Genomic DNA, 20,901 nt, shown 5'->3' with positions numbered 1-20,901 from the left:
CTCTCCAAGATGGCTGCCAGTGACATGCCCAGCAGGAACTTCCCTGCTTCTTCAGCTCAGACCTCTTGAATCCACAAACCAATCAGATCTTGGCGATGTGTGAACCATACAAAGGAGGTCACCCAATGGCCCTTTCTCTTTCTTTTGTCCTGTGACTTAGCCTGAGCATCCACTTGAGTCAGTCTCTCTTTCCCAGCTTGGCTGGGATCAGCCTGGCTGGGAAGAAGACAGTATGTATCCTTTGACTTGGGTACTTTTCTTCATGCCTTCTATTTATGTCACTCTGATTATATGTAAGATTTATCTTTGATCTCTGAGTCCTTCACTTCTTAATCCTCTGGTCTGTTATTTGAAAGGGCTTCTACACCCCATATTCCACAAGTGCAAAACTGCTCAACCCTTTCTCTAGCTATCAATTTCCCTTAAATAATACTCACAAATTATGATTTCTCACCAAATAAACTCAAAAATTCATAATTTATCCTTCCCAAGTCCGTTTTATCAGTTCTTTGTTAAAAATAGTAGTATGAGCCGGGCGTGGTGGCTCACGCCTTTAATCCCAGCACTCGGGAGGCAGAGGTAGGAGGATCGCCGTGAGTTCAAGGCCACCCTGAGACTCCATAGTGAATTCCAGGTCAGCCTGGGCTAGAGTGAGACCTTACCTCGAAAAAAAAAAAAAAAATAGTAATATGGGCTGGAGAGAGGGCTTAGTGATTAAGCACTTGCCTGTGAAGCCTAAGAACCCTGGTTCGAGGCTTGATTCCCCAGGACCCACAACGTTAGCCAGATGCACAAGGGGGCACACACAACTGGAGTTCGTTTGCAGTGGCTGGAGGCCCTGGCGTGCCCATTCTCTCTCTCTCCCTATCTGCCTTCTCTGTGTCTATCATTCTCAAATAAATCAATTTAAAAAAAAGTAGAGAGATAGACAGAGGAGGACATTGAACATCCCCCAGCTTCTGCATGTGTGCACAGGGACATGCATCTACATGCACATTTGCACACATACATGCAAACACCACACACACATACCACATATTACATATATGTACCAAAAAAATCCAAATATTGGTAGGAATGGCATGCAAATTTAGGTCTTTTATCAGTATATTTTTTTGGTTTCTTAAGTGTATGGATGGATGACAGATTTGACCTACCAAAATTACTTCAAGATGAGATAAACCATTTAAACATACCTATAACAAGTAAAATCAAAGAAATCATAAGAAAAAATCTCCCAATTAAAAACTCTTCAGGACCAGATAGACACACTAATGAATTTTACTAGACCTTCAAAGAACTAACGTCAAAACTTTGTAAGATTTTCCATAAAAGAGAAAAGGAAGGAACACTAACAAACTCCATGTATGAAACCAATATCACCCTAATACCAAGATCAGGAAAAGACACAACAAAAAAAGAATTATAGACCAATCTCCATCATGAGCATAGATGTAAACTTTCTTAAGAAAATACTGGCAAAAAGAAAATAAGAACACATCAGAAAGATCACTCACTCTGACCACATGAATTTTATTCCAAAGATGTAGGGATGGTTCAACATACACAAATCAGTAATGTAATATACCATGTTAGTAGATTCAAGGACAAATCCATATTGTAATCTCAATAGATGCAGAAAAGGTATTTGACAAATTCAATATTCCTTAAAGATCAATGTCCTTAAGATAATGAGAAGTGAAAAAAAATATATCTTAACAAAATACAGGCTATATATGACAAATCTACAGCCAACATTATAGTGAAGAGGGGAAAACTTGAAGTATTGCCTCTAAAATCTGGAACAAGACAATTTCTCCATTCTTATTTAACATAGTCTTAGCTTCAACATTAAGATACAAAGAAAAGGGATATAAATAAGAAAAGAAGGGGCTGGAGAGATGGCTTAGTGACTAAGGTACTTGCCTGCAAAGCCAAAGGACCCAGGTTCAATTCCCTAAGACCCACATCAGCCAGATGCACAAGGGGGTGCACATGTCTAGAATTCATTTACACTGGCTAGAGGCCCTGCAGCACCCATTCTCTCTCTCTCCCTCTTTCTCTGTCAAATAAATAAATAAAATATTTTTAAAAAAGAAAAAAGGAGTCACATAATCTTTATTTGCCCATGACATATTATATAATTACATAACAACTACACCAAAAAACACTTAACTTTTTGTTGTTGTTTGGTTTGGTTTGGTTTTTGAGGCAAGATCTCACACTTGCCCAGGCTGGCTTCAAACTCATGGTGATCTTCCTACTCAGCCTCCCTACTGCTGGGTTTAAAGCAATGAGCCACCACAGCCAGCACTACCAGAAAACAGAATTGACAAACCCTTTCAGCAAAGTAGCAGGACACAAAATTAACACATAAAAATCAGTGGCCTTTCTTCATACCAAAGATAACATGCTGAGGATGAAACCAGGGAAACAAACCCACTTATATATCTCCTCAAAAATAAGTGAAATAACTAAAGAAATGAAAGACCTCTAAAATGAAAATGTTAAAACACTCAAGACAGAACCAGCCTAGATGTCCCTCAACTAATGAGTGGATAATGAAGATGTGGCACATTTACACAATGACGTTCTACTCAGCGGTAAAGAAAAACGAAGTTATAAAATTTGCAGGAAAATGGATGGATCTGGAAAGGATTATACCAAGTGAGGTAACCCAGGCCCAGAAAGCCAAGCGCCACATGTTCTCCCTCATATGTGGATCCTAGCTACAAATGATTGGACTTCTGTGTGAGTAGGAAGAAAACTCAGTAGCAGAGGCCAGTAAGCTAGAAAGGATATATAAAGGGAATAGGAAAGAAAGGGGGGGCTTAATAGGATGTTATTGTATATTGTATATTGTATATTGTATATATGTAAGTAGAAGAACAGAGTAATGGGGATAAACAGACCTAAGTGAGGTCAGGGGAAGAGACTGAGTAAAGGAAAGGTAGAGGGAGGGCTAATCAAAATCTAAGAGGATAAAAGTAAGTCATATGGGCTGGGCATGGTGGTGCATGCCTTTAATCCCAGCACTCAGGAGGCAGAGGTAGGAGGATCACCATGAGTTCAAGGCTACCCTGAGGCTCCATAGTGAATTCCAGGTCAGCCTGGGCTAGCGTGAGACCCTACCTTGAAAAGACAAAGGGAAAAAAAAGTCACATGGAAACCTACTTGTTTAGACAATGGAACACACAGGAACCATAGATTGTTACTAGAAAATTTTCAGTGCCAGGGATGGGATGCTGTCCAGTGAGTTGTTGGCCAGGGAAGTCCCTGATGCCTCCAAAACATTGCAGGCCATTGCCAAGGCCTTTGGTTTCTCACCAGGAATAGAAGGTAAGACCCTATTGCTGAAGATTCATAATACTTGGGCTACAAGGTCCCCTAAGAAATCCTGCTGGAGCTGAAAACCTCCTTCACGTAGATCAGCTGACAAAAAGTTGGAAAAAGCCACACAGCATGCAGTTCAATGGAAGTGAGAGGTCACCAGTGAAGAAACCCAACAGTGGACACTGCAAACCTTATATTTTGCCAGCCAGGCCAAATGAGCCAGCAGGTGCAATAGTGGCAAGTCTGTTATGGGGGCAACCAACCACCCTCTAATTTGACTAGAGGCTTGCTCCATGGAAGGGAACACATCCCTGATACTGAAAACCTACAACAGGAGTAGTCATGAGCCCTAGGCATGTAACATCTGCTGCTGTCTGGCTAAATATATACACTATGCTCACCAAACTGCCCAGTAAGTACTTCTCTTAAGGTTCATAACCATATATTAATGCTACTCTCACTTTTGGTTAGAGAACCTTCTCTTTTCAGATGGCAATGACCTTGGGATGACTCAGAAGGCACCTTGGTGCTAAGAAGAAGTAATAGAGGAGTGCTCAACACTGAAATATCTCAATCACACCTTCCATGACTCACAGTCCATTGCGGAAGAGGTGGCAGAAAGAATGTAAGAGCTAAAGGAAGAGTAGGACTCCTTACAATGTGCTCCTTGAGACAAAAAATGGACTGGATATTCATGACCTCACAGTGCCTGACACTACCTACACAAGATCATCATAATAGGAAGAAAAGATCATGACATAAAAATAAAAGAGAAACTGATTGAGAGGGAGAGGGGATATGATGGAGAGTGAAGTTTCAAAGGGGAAAATGGGGGGAGGGAGGGAACTACCATGGGATATTGTGTACAATTATGGAAGTTGTCAATAACAAAAAAAAAAAAAAACACTCAAGACAGAAAGGAAAATGAAAGACACCCATGTTTATGGGTTGGAAGAATAAATATTGTAAAAAAAAAATAACTACCATACTGATGTGGATTTGGAGACTTGGGCAAGTTCCCCACCCTTCCAGATCTGTGAACTCTAAGAATGGTAAATTATGAATAATTAAGTTTTTTTAGGGAGAAATTATGAAATATGAGATTTACTATATAGGGAATTAGATCTAAGGAGGAGTCTAGCTGAAAGACTCAAGCCAGAGGACAATTCTCCTCCATGCCTGGATGGAAAGGGAGAGGGGAGATGGAGAGACACTCCATCACAGAGAAATCTTTGGGGTAGGAGGGCTCTGGAGGAGTCACCCACACCCACACATGGAAGGCAAAACAGAAGACCCAAAATGTCACCTTCACATAAAACAGCAGATGGGATTAATAAATAGTGAAAGAAATCAAACAAAGATCATACATGAAACAAAGTGAGAAAGCACTCCAAAACAAGACACATGTAGAAGGCAATCAGGAAAATACCCAGGTGAAAAGACGTGCTCCCCACTTTCCAACCAGGCTGGGAGGGGGAGAAACAGACTTAGACACACTGGTGTTCATACAAAATCACAGGAAGAAAAGAAAGCTTACCCTTATATGCTCCCTTATATAGATCATACATCCAATTAGAGTGAGTCATATCAGATTCAGGTGTGCAAGGAGAGACATGAATGGTTTGTGGACTCAAAGGGCTAACTTAGAAGGAACTACCTGATTGGGAGGGGCCAGTCCTTGGCTGAGCTGAGGAAGAAGCAGGAAGTTCGAGCTGAGGAGTGTTGCTTGCAGCTACGTTAGTTGACACTGGATCAGATGTGGATCCTACTCCTACCGGGGCATGCTGGGTGGCATCTCCTTTTTCTCTGTGGGCCTCTGAGCCTGTTTATAAAAAGTTACTTCTCCTCCTTCATTGCCAAAAGCAATTTACAGATTTAATGCAATCCCTATCAAAATTCCAATGCCATTATTCACTGAAACAGAACAAACAATCCTACAATTATTTAGAAGCACACAAAAACTCAGATAGCCAAAGAAACCCTGTGCAACAAAAATAAGGCTGGAGTAATGCCAGATTAACAAAACAGCATGGTACTGACATGAAACATGTAGATCAATGGAAGAGAATTGAAGATCCAGACATAAACCCAGACAGCTACAACCATTTGATTTTTGATAAATATGCCAAAAATATTCACTAGGAAAGAACAGTCCCTGTAAGAAATGGTACTGGGGGCTGGAGAGATGGCTTAGCAGTTAAGCACTTGCCTGTGAAGCCTAAGGACCAGGGTTCAAGGCTTGATTCCCCAGGACCCATGTTAGCAAGATGCACAAGGGGGTGCACACATCTGCAGTTCATTTGCAGTGGCTGGAGGCCCTGGCACGCCCATTCTCTCTATCTATCTGCCTTTCTCTGTCTGTCGTTCTCAAATAAATAAATAAAAATTTCAAAATTAAAAAAAAAATAAATGGTACTGGGCAAACTAGATATCTATCTGGAGAGGAATAAACTAGATTCTTATCTCTCTTCGTGCATGAGAATTGACTCCAAATGCATCACAGACCTTAATTGTAGACCTCAATCTCTGAGGCTGCCAGAGGGAAAAGTAGGCTAGGACTTTCTGTACAAAACTCCAGTCATTCTGGAAATAAGGCCACTAATCATTCAATGGGACCACATGAAATTAAAAACAAAACAACACTAACAAAAAAAACATTTGTACAGCAAAGAATACTGTTAATCAAGCAAAAAGGCAACCTACAGAATGGGAGAAAATCTTTGCCAGCTATATATCTAACAGAAGATTAATATTTAGAATACACAAAGAACTCAACTAAATAATAAAATCAAATTAAAATGGGCTATAGAACTAAATAAAGATTCACAAAAGAAGAGATACAAATGGCCAAGTTAAATGCAAATTAAAACTACTTTGAGTTTCTATCTCTCTCCAGTCAGAATGGCTATATCAAAAAGTCAGATGAAGCCCAGCATGGTAGCACATGCCTCAATCCCAATACTCAGACCCTGAGGAAGGAAGATCAATGTGAATTTGAGGCCATCCTGGAGCTACAGAGTGTGTTCCAAGTCAGCCTGGGCTAGAGTGAGATCCAGCCTCTGGGGGAGAAAAAAAAAAAAAAAACTAAAAAAAAAGGTGTCAAATGACAACACATGCTTTTGAGGGTATGGGGAAAGCGGAACCCTTCTGCATTGTTGGTGGGAACATAAACTGATACAGCCATTATGGAAAGAAATGTGGAGGTTTTTGAGACAGCTAAAAATAGACCTACCATATGACTCCACTATACCATTCCTGGCCACAGAGATAAGTACTCATCAACATTTACTGTTGCTCTTTTCACAAAAGCCATGGAAAGGAACCAGCCTAGATATCTATCAGAATGAAGATGTACATATGCACAATGGAGTTTTATTCACCAATACAGAAAATTGAAATTATAGGCTGGGGAGATGACTTAGCAGTTAAGAGCTGCCTGAGAAGCCCAAGGACCCAGGTTCAAGGCTCAGTTCCCCAGGACCCACGTTAGCCAGATGCACAAGGGGGCACACAGGTCTGGAGTTCGTTTGCAGTGGCTGGTAGCCCTGGCGCACCCATTCTCTCTCTCGATCTGCCTCTTTCTCTCTCTGTCGCTCTCAAATAAATAAATAAAAATGAAATTAAAAAATATTTTTAAAAACTGAAATTACGAATTTTCAGGAAAACAAATAGATCTGAAAAAGATTATATTAAGTAAGGTAACCTAGGCTCAGAAAGTCAAATGCCATACACTCTCCCTCATATGTAGATCCTAGAGTCAAAGTTTTAGCCGGGCGTGGTGGCACACGCCTTTAATCCCAGCACTCGGGAGGCAGAGGTAGGAGGATCGCCTAGAGTTCGAGGCCACCCTGAGACTACATAGTGAATTCCAGGTCAGCCTGAGCCAGAGTGAGACCCTACCTCGAAAAACCAGGAAAAAAAAAAAAAAAAGTTTTAGATTTGTGTGTGAGTTGGAGAAGAGTCGATAGTAGAAGCCAGGAAGGTAGGAAGGACACATGAGGGAGGGAGGAGAGGGAAGGACTTAAGGGGAAGATACAGTAGATATGTTATACAGAAGAGAGGACTACGAGGGGTGGAATGGTTTAAAGGGGATCAGGGGGTGAATGGAGGGGAAGAGGAAGTGGTAAGTGAGTTAATCAAAACTAAATAGGTTATAAATAACCCTGTGGAAACCTATTTCTTGGTTAATTAAAAAATACTTAAGGGCTGGAGATGGCTTAGTGGTTAAGCGCTTGCCTGTGAAGCCTAAGGACCCCAGTTCAAGGCTCGATTTGATGCCTAGAAGCGTAAAGGGGTGCATGTGTCTGGAGTTCGTTTGCAGTGGCTAGAAGCCCTGGTGCCCCCATTCTCTCTCTCTGCCTCTTTCTCTCTCTGTCACTCTCAAATAAAGTGAACAAAAAAAAAAAAAAAATACTTAAGTTTTTGAGCCAGGTATGATGGTGCACACCTTTAATCCCAGCACTAGGGAAGCAGAGGTAGGAGGATTATAGTGAGTTCAAGGCCACCCTGAGACTACAGAGTGAATTCCAGATCAGCCTGAGCTAGAGTGAGATCCTACCTCAAAAAAAAAAATTTTTTAAGTTTTTAAAAAGTGGTAATTTGGGCAGAAGTAACCTAATGGGGTATGAATCCTATGTCCAGAAGCCATAGGCTATCGTAAAAATTTTACTGCCAGGATTAGGATGCCTCCCATTGAGGTATTACTCAGCGAGGCCTCTGAGATCCCTAAAATAATACAGACAATTACCAAGGTTCTTGGATGCCCACTAGAATTAGATGGTAAGATCCTAGTGCTGAAGATATCACATACTTATTGCAGGACACTAAGAAATAAAGCTAGAAATGATATGGAAGCTGACTAGCTGACCCACTGACTAGCTGCCATAGTCTTAGAAAGTGCTATGCAGCCTGCTGGAGAAGTTATGAGCGACCTTAACAAGCAACTGACTCTGCAAGCTATACAAGTGGCCACCCAGGCACGATGCACCCACTAGTGCAACAGTGGCATTTCTATTATGGGAGGAACGGTTGCTAATCCAATCTGAGACCTGCTCCACTGGAAGGACTTCATGTCTGATACTGAAAATCTAAGCAAAAGCCTATGGCTGGGAAAATCAAAAACCCTAGAAGCAGGGTGTAGTGGTTTAATTCGGATGTCCCCCATAAAGCAATGAGAGACTCATTACTGGTGAGACTTATAGGACTTGTAAACTTGTCACTCACTAGAGTTGTGAGACTTGGAGCTACAGAGTTTTCCCTGTTTGTTTTCAATCTTGTATTGGCTGAGTATTTCTTTGCTATGTCCAGTGCCATCCCTTGCAGTGTGAATGTTTATTCTGTGCCACTATGGGTCTTTTTTCAGTATTATGGCTCAGTTATAGACTATGGGAATGTTTGAACATCATTGGGATTGATAAAAACTATGGGGACTTTTAAAGCTGGACTGAATGCGCTGCATTTTACATCATAGATGGTTATCAGTTTATAGGGACCAGAGTCAGAATGTGGTGGTTTGATTCAGGTGTCTCCCATAAACTTATGTGTTCTGAATGCTAGGTCCCCAGCTGGTGGCAATCTGGGAATTGGAGCATCCTGGAGGTGATGTATTGTTGGGGGCAGGCTTATGGGTGTTAGAGCTAGCTTCCCCTTGGCCAATATTTGGCACACTCTCCTGTTGCTGTTGTCCATCTGATGCCAGGAAGTGATACCCATCCTCTGCTCATGCCAACATTTTCCCCTGCCATCATGGAGCTTCCCTTTGAATCGGTAAGCCAAAATAAACTCTTTCCTCCAACAAGTCGCTCTTGATTGGGTGTCCTCTGCCAACAATGTGAAGTTGACTCCAATGGGGGGGTAGTTGTTACTACTGCTTGACTCTATGTATATGTTATGCCCACCAAACTGTCCTCTAAATGCTCATATTTATATATGTATATTAGTGCTACTCTTACTTTTGGTTAAGGAAATCTCTCTTTTCAAGTGACAGTAACTGCTAAGGAGACTCAAAGTGCTGAGAAGTGACAGTTGAGTGTTCAGCACTTAACATCACAGGTCTATCACAACCTTCAATGGCTAAGGGACTATAGCAGAAAAGAAGGTGGAAAGAATGAAAGAGCCTAAGCATGGGAGAGATGCTTTAGAATGGTACCTCTAAGACATAAAGTGGTCATTGTATTCAAGACCTCACAGTGGCTATCTGCACAAGGCCTTCATAACATTGGGCCTACCAGTGGGCTGTCATGTATGATGGAGAGTTAGCAAAAAATAAAAATCATACAGAAGTGCGATCAGGGGCTGGAAAGATGTCTTAGTGGTTAAAGCACTTGCCTGAGAAACCTGAGGACCCAGGTTCTATTCCCGCAATACCCATGTAAGCCAGATGCATAAGGTCATGCATGCATCTGAGTTCGTTTGCAGTAGAGGCCCTGGTGTGCCTATTTTCTCTCTCTTCCTCCCTCCCTCCCTCCTCCCCTCTCTCTAATAGATAGCAAATATTTTTTTTAAAAGAGAAAATGATAAAAAAAAAACTTGGGGTTCACTGGAGGAAGATAGAGATCATAGATAGGGGAGGGGATTATATACGATTTTTAATTAAGGATTTTTTATTTAATAAAAACGCAAAAATATAATACAATTATGAAAAGGAAAACAGAAGGGAGGAATGAGCCAGAGGTATGAATCAAAGATCAGACCACCAGAAAAGATTGTTTGAAGAAGACAATTCACAATAAATGGGGTATCTACATACTGGAAACCAGTCTCGCCATGACTCTCTTACAGCCAAACATGTTTGTGGCAAACAATACATACAGACTCATTTTCTTTTAGTCTCATTTTAACTCCAATTTCATTTGCCTGCCAAGTTCCAAATCCTTTCATATATAGTATAATGAATTGAAATGCATAATGACTAACAGCTTTTCCTGAAAAGAGCATATGCCACACAAGACACATCAGAATGAATATGCTCACCAGTGAAAATAAGCCAGAAATTTGTGAATATTTAATTCTGCAAAGGTCCAGACAACAGATTTTATAAAGGAAGAGATAGTTACAAAAGTTCAAAGATAATATCACACCAGAACTATGGTGATTTTCCCCCCAAAATTATTGTTTCCCAAAATAATTCCTAATATGTCATCTGTGACTTTCTTTGGTCCCCTGAATGCCCTTTCCTAACAACACTTGGGATTTGATTTATCAGTCCACATTCCTTGGAAGTTGATCACATTTTTCTAATACGATCACAAAAACTACAAGTCTAAAACAGGAAGATTAAGTCAAAGATAGGAAGATTAGAAAAGAAATATAGAGCACTAGAAAAATATAAAGCACTATGCAGGTTAAGATAAGCCTTCTATACATAGCTACCATCAGACCATGACAGGAAAAGTTCTTAATTACAACACTATTTTTGAATTCTTTTAGATGCTAGACCTAGTACTGAAATATTATATAATTCTATTAGATTGAACTACATAAAAAAGTTGATTTATAGGTCTAAAACAGATAATTATTAGTAGAAGTCTTTTAAAAACTGTTTATATCTTTGCAGAGAGATTTTTTTTTTAAATACTAAGTAACCATACTACCTCGGGTTTGGGCAGCTTCTTTTAAAGCAGCTAGAAGATGAGGCTTTAAGTTCTCCAAAAGAAATCTTGCTTCAAGAGCAGGGAAAAGGGACCTAAAAGTGAAAGGTATACAGCAGTTATAATCTTCTCCCAATTCTAAGGATTAAAAAAAAATCCATCATACAATTTTGAACCTGCTAAACTAGCAGTTTTATTTTCATAAATTATAATGTATGCATCAAACCAAACTACATTGTCTAGACTTTGCTTTAAAATAAGAGAGCATCTTGTATCACATAAATTCAACAATATTCACAACATCTCAATCTTACACTCCAAAATGTCACTAGACACTCTTAGTCTTGAAAAGTTGCTTAGTAAAACCCATTGTGGTAGTGCACTCTTGTTGGCCACTACCAGAGGCTAAAGTGGCAGGATTGACAGTTGCACAGAAGCCTGAGCTATACAGTGATGCCCTATTCAAAAGTACAAAAGAAAAAGAGTTACTTAGTATTTTACATTTCATCAATTTATTATTGATTAATCTTACCTATTTAATATTAGCACTTTATAATCACTATTTTTAGCATTCTGTTATGGAAAAATAACTACCTGAGTAAGTCAAGTTTTCTGTTTTATTTTGGTGTTTTTGAAGCAGGTCTTACTATGCTGCCCTGGAATTCCTGTGCTCAAACAGTCCTCCAACTTGACATTCCACGTAGCTAGGAATGCAGGAGTATAGAAGTATACCCAGCTTGTAGGCAATTTCTTAAATGATAATGCTAGAATGTCTTTTCATTTTAAACTATGAACTGTATTCTTTAATATTTTTAATGAAGTATTTCATGAAAAGCTTTCCTAATCATACCATCCACACAGACACCTGATGAATTTTGAAGTAAGAAGACTTTCAATGTGTGCAAGGTAGGGACCACTAAGTAAACCAGCAACTGAGGCAAGAGCTCTACCTTGGGTACTCTTCTGAGGTGATATAAACAACGTCTTGATCTGACACAGATGAGGAGAAGGGGATGAAATTCCCATTTTGTAAAGGCAGCAGCTCCAGCCCAAGAAGTTCACTGTAGGCTTGGTCGGAAAGCACAAATTCTAGAAGGTGTAGCTTTTCTTCAGCACTGCCCAGGTGTGCGCACTTTCTCAGCACCTGCCGCACCAGGGTAGGTGTCACCTTCCTCACAGGTGTCACACTGGAGGTGGTGGTGACACTGAACTGAACAGCAGCAGCTAGATTTCCTGGTACCTTGGCAATCTGCTTCCCTGAGCTCTGGAGGTAGTTGAGCACTGATTTTGTGTATTCCAAACTTTCATTAAGTTCTGAGAAGTATACCTGCTCCAGCTTGACCCACTCACTGCTAATTGAGTAAATCACAGCATTCTGGAATAGTTCATTAAACAAAGGCCCCAACACTGGCTGCCAGTGCACCTTTACTTTGCTGGCCTCTGGCCAGAGATTATAGATGACATCAACTGACAAAGGGAAATCGGAGCTCTTTTCTGTCTCCAGGCGTTTTATTGAATCTAGAATCAGAGTAGCATAAGCCTTGGGGACAACATTCACTATAAGAAACTCATTCCATAAGGCTGCAGGATCTCTCCACTGGTCCAGCTCCCTCCATTTTATGCTCCTGCGGTTGTCAGTCAGGCCAAAGAACCCACTGATATGAACTGGGAGACCCGTTCTGCTTTCCTCACCAGGAGGTAAAGGAAGAAAACAAAATGCTTTTCCTGAGAAATCAGGTATTGCTCCTTTTTCTTCATCTTTTCCTGATAAAGGCATGGCTATTCCAATGATAGGGACAAATTTTAGTTCATCAGCTAAACAATCTAGTTTACTACTAATTCCTCGCCCACCCACACTGTTACACACCAACCATGATGTCTTCTGGGCATCCTTAGTGCTGTCATCCTCTAAAACTATGTTTATGTTGTATGTTACACAGGTGATGCTATTGCTTGGGATCTTCTCACAATAGTTACTTATAGCTGTTTCCAGAATCTTGACAGAATTTGGCCGTTCATGTTTCAGGGCTTGATTCTCACTCGCAGTCACTCTAAATACCAACTTCTCTGTCCCATCTGCTTCTCGGATATGTAAAGAGACATCCTGCACACTCTTCAGGAAAAGCAGCACAGTGTCTGCATCAGCCCTGAAAGAGTCAAACAACTCAAGAACCTTCTGTTTGGTGTAGAGATTGCTACTAAGCTGAGAAGGCTGCAAGCGAAGAGGAAAACGGAAAAATGTCCCTGGAAAACTTCCATTTGTAAATGTCTCCTTGGTGCTTCCAAAAACACCAATAAAGGGTGCAAATTGGTCAGAAAGCTCACTGATTTCTTTGCTGTCATCTTTGAGATTCCAACATTGGCCTGACTCATGAGGACCAAAAAGTGCTTGATGTGGATCTAACATTCCAATCTGATCACCACTAAAGATACAAGGAACATCTATAAAGAAAAAAATGAATTATGATCCACTCAAAAGTTTAATGCAAACTTATAATTACAGCTTTAACAAAACTACAATTACCATCAAAATACAATACAGGAAAAATATGAATCATCACATAATTCAAAAAACAAACCTAATACTTTGAACGTGAGAAATAATGATTTATCTTTTCATTCAATCTAGTTAAGTGCCAGGCATAGAAACTTCCATGATTTTTATGAAACCTGTCTTCAAGTATTCATTAAACAAACTGGGCATGGTGGTACATGCCTTTAATCCCAGCACTTGGGAGGCAGAGGTAGGAGGAACACCATGAGTTCAAGGCCATCCTGAATTCCTGGAACTCAGTGAATTCCAGGTCAGCCTGGGCTAGAGTAAGACCCTACCTGGAAAAAAAAAAAAAAAAAAAAATCATTCAACAGAAGATGTTGATACCCATGTCACAAGAGTCCAATTAAACAGACAGGTAGGTATACCCTTGGCTCACAACTTAAATTGTCAACTATAAAAAAAACTATGGGGAGAGAAATATAATGCAAGTAATTCTAGCCATCAAATCACTCAGCAAGCTCTCCAGTGTAAGCCACACTGAGCCTAACTACAGTCCTTCAAGATCCTCATTGTACAGCATGGTCCCTAAACTGATACCCATTGCTTTCCCTGTTCTCAACCAAAGATCAAAGTGATACTTCAACACTGGTAGAAAAACTAGATGTGTCAGACTTAATCATATCAAAAGAAATCCTTATCCTGTAATGGTTCATTTTTACTGTCAACTTGATGGGATCTAGGAGACAAATCTCTGGATATGTCTGGGAAGTTTCTAGATTGAGTTCATGGAAGTGGGAAAGTACACCCCTAACTGCAGGAGATGACAGCAAGCAGTCCAAGGACTAGGATCCTAGACTGAATAAAAATGAGAAAGCCAGCTGAGCACCAGTATTCATCTCATTCTCTCTGCTTTCTGACTGGATTGAATATGACCAACTGCTTCATGTTTTTGCCACCTTTTCTTCCCCACTATGAGGACTGCATCCCCTCAAACTGTAAACCAAAGACAACCTTCCTTACCTTAAATTGCTTCTTCTCAGGTATTTGCTCATAGAAACAAGGAAAGTAAATCCAGTGCCTCTCAGAGGTCTTCCCAAGAGTAATGTAATATATTATGCCTTACATAGTGACTACAGTCCCTAGTCTTCTTCATATATAATGTAACCCCAGGAAATCATCCATCTCCTTAGTACCAGTGGCTGTCTACTACAGTTTCAACTGTCAAAAGTCCTAAACTCTTGGGTATTTTAAGGAGCAAAATTTTAGTCCACTAAACCTTGGATAAATCCATTAGCAGGACAATCTAGGGCACATTTGTCCCTACTCCCATTATATAGTATCACACACTCGTAACTGAAATCAGGTCAGAGAGACTCTAATATTGTGACAGCATGATCTACGACCTTCTCAAATCCTCAGATTAGAGAACAGTTCTCCAGTTACTGGGCCCACATCAATGTGTTCATTGTTGAGTAGGAAACAAAACCACAGTGAGATACAGATGTGGAGCAATCCATCTGTTCTAGCTTCACTGTTCATTCCTGCATAACAGTATCCACACTTGTACAATTCCAACTGTACCTCAATGTTTACAAACCAGAGTGTGCAGCCCTGAAGATGAACTTCAGATAGGTAAATACATGAATATTAAGATTTATGTATAACAGTTACATTTGGTATATAATTTAAGTTTACTATTTAGCATGCTCAATATTAAATAATATATCAGTAGTAACATTTATACAGTAGGTTACTAAAATTTAGCTATAATCAGGCTGACTTTATTCTCTACTTGCCCAGAGCAGTCCCAACTCAAGTGTATATGAACGACATCACCCTTTTGAGCTTAGACATATGTCCCAGTTCAAGGAGAACTATGTGGCTTGCCTTAACTATAGCCAGGGTCCTGCCTTCTCGATCCCTCTCTCTCTCTCTGCAAGACACGGCATCAAGCATAAGACCAAATCTATAAAGAATAGTTATCATATAACTGAAAGTAAGCACTCAGGGATGTGATTCTGAAAGAAGAGTCATATTATTTCTAGAGATGTCAACACTAAGAAATTCAAGTAGTTCTTGTCTATGAACAAGAAGCTATTTATTATTTCTATATTCAAATCATGATTTCACAGCAATCTTTAAAACAGTAGTAAGTCCATAACAATATGCTTATGAGAAAGAAAAATGCAGAGATAACCAAAATCATTCCATAGATCTTCATTCTCTCAGTTATGCACTACCATAAAATATACTTTCATCTGCAACCTTCTAATACTAACACATCAAAAAAAAATCTAAAGGAGTAAGTTTACTAAAAAGTATAGTGTGTTTTAAAATGACTTAACATGACTTTACCATGACAATTATGTAAAATTCACAAAACAATGACATTTCGTTGACATACTTCTTCCAACAGACAAAAGGATAGAGAGAAAATAGCCTTAAAATAGTGTCATTTCTGAGACAAATCAAACAAATTACAGAATACTAGCTAACAATTTTTTTATTATCAAGATTGAAAAGACCAACACTGTACCTGTTATGTGGTAAACAGAATTAAAACCAATTCCAAATCTTCCAACCTTCAAAGGGTCATCCTTTTTCCTGCTTCTTGCTATTTCTTGAATGCCATGCCAGTCTTCTGGGGTGAAAACCGCATTATTGTACACATACAGAGCTGACCCTGGATGTTAAAATGAACCAGCAGATAGTCAGCAAGAGGTCTACCACAATACTGAGTCTATGTCAAAAATCACTTATTTGATGAGAAAATGGAAAGAAGTAAAGGCAGTCAGTAATTGTACATTATAGTCTCATTCTTTTCATAATGAAAATAAAACACAGACTGATAGTAACAGCTAAAAGCCAAAGAAATATATATATTGTTGGCCAAAAATCCAGAAAGTAGAAATTAAGGGCATGTGGGACTTAAACACCAAAACACAGGGCAAACAAGGAAATTACTCACAGCACACTAAGCTCTGTGAAAACTGTTCTAGACAGAATATTTAAGTGACCTTTTATAAATATTTTATTTTTATTTACTTATCAGAGAGAGAGAGAATGGGTGCACCAGGGCCTCTAGCCACTGCAAACAAACTCCAGATGCATGTGCCACCCTGTCCATCTGGTGTACATAGGTCCTAGGGGGTTGAACATGGGTCCTTAGCACCTTAACTATTAAGCAATCTTTCTAAGCCTTAAATCACTCTTTATACACAGAATTACATGAAAATGTATTAAAGAAACTGGCAATTATCTACAGAAATTTTGTTACTAAATTATGTTATAAAGTGAGAAAGAATATTTTAATGATGTTAATAAGCAACTTGTTGAGCTACATTTTTTGGTTACTTTTTTTGTTGTTTTTTAATTTTGTTTGTTATTTATTTGAGAGAGAGAAAAAGAGGCAGATAGAGAAGAGGGACAGAATGGGAGCACCAGGACCTCCTGCCACTGCAAATGAACTCCAGAAGCATGGGTTCTGGAGAATTGAACCTGGATCCTTAGGCTTCACAGGCAAGCGCCTTAACTGCTAAGCCATCTCTCTAGCCCTCATTTTGTTTTTTATACAAGGCACTGAGTTTATAATATAAGAAGTCAGAGGCTGGAGAAATGGCTTAGCAGTTAAGGTGCTTGCTTGAGAAGCCTAAGTGCCCAGGTTTGATTATCCCCAGTACCCACATTAGCCAGATGCACAGGGTGGCACATGCATCTGGAGTTTGTTTGCAGTGGCTAGAGGCCCTGGCATGCCCATTCTCCCCCTATCTATCTATCTATCTATCTATCTATCTATCTATCTGTTTCTCTTGCTCTCCCTCACATAAATAAAATATTTTTTAAAAGTCAAGCTGGGGAGATGGCTCAGCAATTAAGGCCCTTACCTACAAAGTCTAACGACCTGGATTTGATTCCCCCAATACATACATAAAGCCAGACGTGCAAAGTGACACATGCATCTGGAATTCATTTGCAGTGGCTAGAAACCCTGGTATGCTCGTTCTCACTCTCTCTCTCTCTCTCTCTCTTTCCCAACCCTACCTGTTAGAAATTAATTATTTTTTTATTTTTTGTTTATTATTTATTTATTTGAGAGTGACAGACAGAGAAAGAGGGGGGAGAGCGAGAGAGAGAGAGAATGGGCATGCCTGGGCTTCCAGCCACTGCAAACGTACTCCAGACGCGTGCACCCCCTAGTGCATCTGGCTAATGTGGGTCCTGGGGAATTGAGCCTCGAACCAGGGTCCCTAGGCTTCACAGGCAAGCGCTTAACCACTAAGCAATCTCTCCAGCTCAGATAATTTTTTTAAAGTCATTAAAGTAGCATATGTTTAACAAATGATCTAGAATTTACACTGCTGTTTCCAAAACAGTATTTTTAACCACTAGCCATCTCTCCAGCCCCAAAATAGCTTCTTTCTTCAAAAATATAAATTATAAATATAATTAATCATATGAATAAATTTTAAAAGTATTTTGGACTCTATTTTGAAACCTATCTTCAAAATCCCTAACATGGTTTAAGCATACTCAACTATATTAACTCATCATTCTTTACATATAATAAATGTAGAACTGAGCCGGGCGTGGTGGCGCATGCCTTTAATCCCAGCACTCGGGAGGCAGAGGTAGGAGGATCACCCTGAGTTCGAAGCCACCTTGAGACTCCACAGTGAATTCTAGGTCAGCCTGGGCTAGAGTGAGACCCTACCTCAAAAAAACAAATAAATAAAAAAATAAATGTAGGACTGGAAAGATGACTTAGAGGTTAAGGCACTTTGACTTGGAAGCCTAAGGACCCAGGTTTGATTCCCCAGACCCTATATAAGCCAGATGCACATGGTAGCACATGCTCTGGAACTCATTTGCAGTGGCTAGAGGCCTTGGCACACCCATATTTTCCCTCCCCCCTTCTCACAAATAAATAAATAAATAAATAAATAAATGTATATCCTTTAAATAGTTAAGTGTAAACACATGTACTTTGACAATAAAAAAAAGAAAGGTACTCTCAAAATGCAAATGCACAGATGGCCCCAAAAAGTGTTGTTAAACACAGATAAAGATCACTATCATCTATTTTACTTTAAAAGAGGAGGCTTCATGTAGTCTACATTGACCTTGATCTTACTATGTAGTCAAGGATGACCTTGAACTTCTGAGCCTCCTGCCTCCACCCTCTGAGGGCTGGAATTTCAGATGTGTACTACCGTAGTTTATGAAGGACTGGGACCAAATCCAGGGCTCTGTACATGCAGATGAGTACTCTCCCCACTGAGCAGCATCCCAGCCCACTGACCACTGTTTATATGCACCCACTTGTATTTTAAATTGGCTGATTAGGAATCACTTTTAAAGAGCCTATTTCAGGCTGGAGAGATGGCTTAGCGGTTAAGCGCTTGCCTGTGAAGCCTAAGGACCCCGGTTCGAGGCTCGGTTCCCCAGGTCCCACGTTAGCCAGATGCACAAGGGGGCGCACGCGTCTGGAGTTCGTTTGCAGAGGCTGGAAGCCCTGGCGCGCCCATTCTCTCTCTCTTCCTCTGTCTGTCTTTCTCTCTGTGTCTGTCGCTCTCAAATAAATAAATAAATAAATTTTAAAAAAATAAATAAATAAAGAGCCTATTTCTAAATATGCAAAAACTAAGCTAAATATTCCTGCTTCAGTGTGTTTTTAGTGAAGACTGAAAGCAAGAATTCAGGGCATCTGGCAAAATGCTGATAGGTTCTTTAATTTCCATCTTTATGTCACATATGCCACTATGAATTTCAGAAAGCCCCCACACAGAAGCATAAATGCCTTATCAATGAGATGGTACACATCTCTTTTCAAACAACAAAGAGTAACTTTCAAATCACACATTTGGTCTAAAAACACCTGTAACTGTCATAATAAATGCTATGTTTAATTAGCAATAACAATGATTACCCTCACAAAACACTTTTTAAAAATAAAACCATATAACTTAAATAACTCTGAAAACTGATCTAGGAAAATTAGCTAAGACTTCTTTTTCTCAGTAGAGTCCATCATATATTGCCATTCACAATCATACCACCCACTTCAGAGCTGCACACTACTGTTTACATACATTCTTTTCAACATATGGCTCATACAGCAAGGCAGCTGGCAAGAGTCGGCTGGCTATGGTTCTTATTTCCTTTGCTTTTTCTTGTTCCATCTTCCATTTAACTGTGTTCCCACCCCTGGCCTAAGAGCAGCCTTTAAGCAAAAAGTAATAAACAAAAGTACAGTCGCTTACAACTTCATTCCAAATGAAAAAAAAAAAAAGTTACTTATGGGGAAAGGGCATACTTCCTCTTCTTAATAATGTAGAATACAAGTTCATTAGCTAGAAGAGGTCATATAATAAAATTGCTAGTTTTTTTTAATGTTTTTGTGTTGTTATTTTTATTTATTTATTTGAGAGCGACAGACAGAGAGAGAAAGAGGCAGAGAGAGAGAGAGAGAGAATGAGCACACCAGGGCCTCCAGCCACTGCAAACGAACTCCAGACATGTGCACCCCCTTGTGCATCTGGCTAACGTGGGTCCTGGGGAATCGAGCCTCAAACCAGGGTCCTTAGGCTTCACAGGCAAGCGCTGAACCGCTAAGCCATCTCTCCAGCCCAAAATTGCTAGTTATTTTTTCTGAGACTTTTTCGTTCTCTAAGTATACCAGACATCTTATCAGCAAAAGCAAAGAAAAATATCTGAATCCAACATGCAAAGAAATACAAATGATAGACTGTTCATTAAGTAAAATATACTATAAATCAATGACAAACATATAACTTGCTCTTATATAATCTTACCCTGATATTGTGCCATATCTTTTGACCAAAGTGTCTCTGTTCCATATTGAGTTTCATCATATAAAAATTTAACTTCTGTGGCCCCAGCATCTTCTGCATTCTGAATTAATTCCTAAATAAGAAATATACCAAAAATAATTGTATTACTATAGTAATCTACTTTCCATCTTTGATACATTCAGCATCTGAAAAAAAGTGAAGAAAGCCCATGATTTTAAATCATTACCTTTAAGCTCTGGCAACTGTTATATAGAAGTTAGAAAGTCCTTCTCCAATAACATCTACCTGAAATTAATCCTTTATGTTGCTATCCTTTAGTCTCTAAGTAAAAACCCTTTAACTACTTACAACTAAGCTTTTGTTCAAAAGAAAATTGTAATTCCATGGTCCTCACATACTGTTTTCCATGACAATATTATATGCACCAGCACCTTCTGAAAGAGATCTTCAATTCTCATTGCTTACCAAACTTACCTGCTGTTAGAACTGAAACCAAATAGTCTCTATGTACCCTTAATAGGCTATATTCTTGAGAAGCTAACATATGAACATGTCCTTCCTCTGCCTTAGGCAGAAAGTGTCATAGTAGTCAGGAGAGACTCAGTACATTCAGAAAGTGAGCAATGTTGCTTATTTGGTGGATGCTGAGTAAGGGGTTGGGTGGCCAGAC

The 20,901-nt window shown here is 39.6% G+C and overlaps 1 protein-coding gene across 5 annotated transcripts in view; it reads right to left on the bottom strand.

Annotated features, from left to right (window-relative positions):
• Positions 1 to 20,901, bottom strand: part of Sacs (sacsin molecular chaperone) — an 86,348-nt gene that overhangs the window by 21,972 nt on the left and 43,475 nt on the right. For all 5 annotated transcript variants that reach the window (XM_045154589.1, XM_045154590.1, XM_045154591.1 and 2 more), the window contains 4 exons: positions 20,232 to 20,343; positions 15,956 to 16,102; positions 11,873 to 13,364; positions 10,926 to 11,017 (listed from right to left, as the gene is read on the bottom strand). In XM_045154589.1, coding sequence (XP_045010524.1) covers positions 10,926 to 11,017; positions 11,873 to 13,364; positions 15,956 to 16,102; positions 20,232 to 20,343 — 1,843 coding nt within the window. The remainder of the gene's footprint in view (positions 1 to 10,925; positions 11,018 to 11,872; positions 13,365 to 15,955; positions 16,103 to 20,231; positions 20,344 to 20,901) is intronic.

This window comes from Jaculus jaculus, chromosome 7 (genome assembly GCF_020740685.1).
Source record: "Jaculus jaculus isolate mJacJac1 chromosome 7, mJacJac1.mat.Y.cur, whole genome shotgun sequence".
Lineage (NCBI taxonomy): Eukaryota > Metazoa > Chordata > Mammalia > Rodentia > Dipodidae > Jaculus > Jaculus jaculus.
This window is presented reverse-complemented; position numbering and strand designations above follow the sequence as displayed.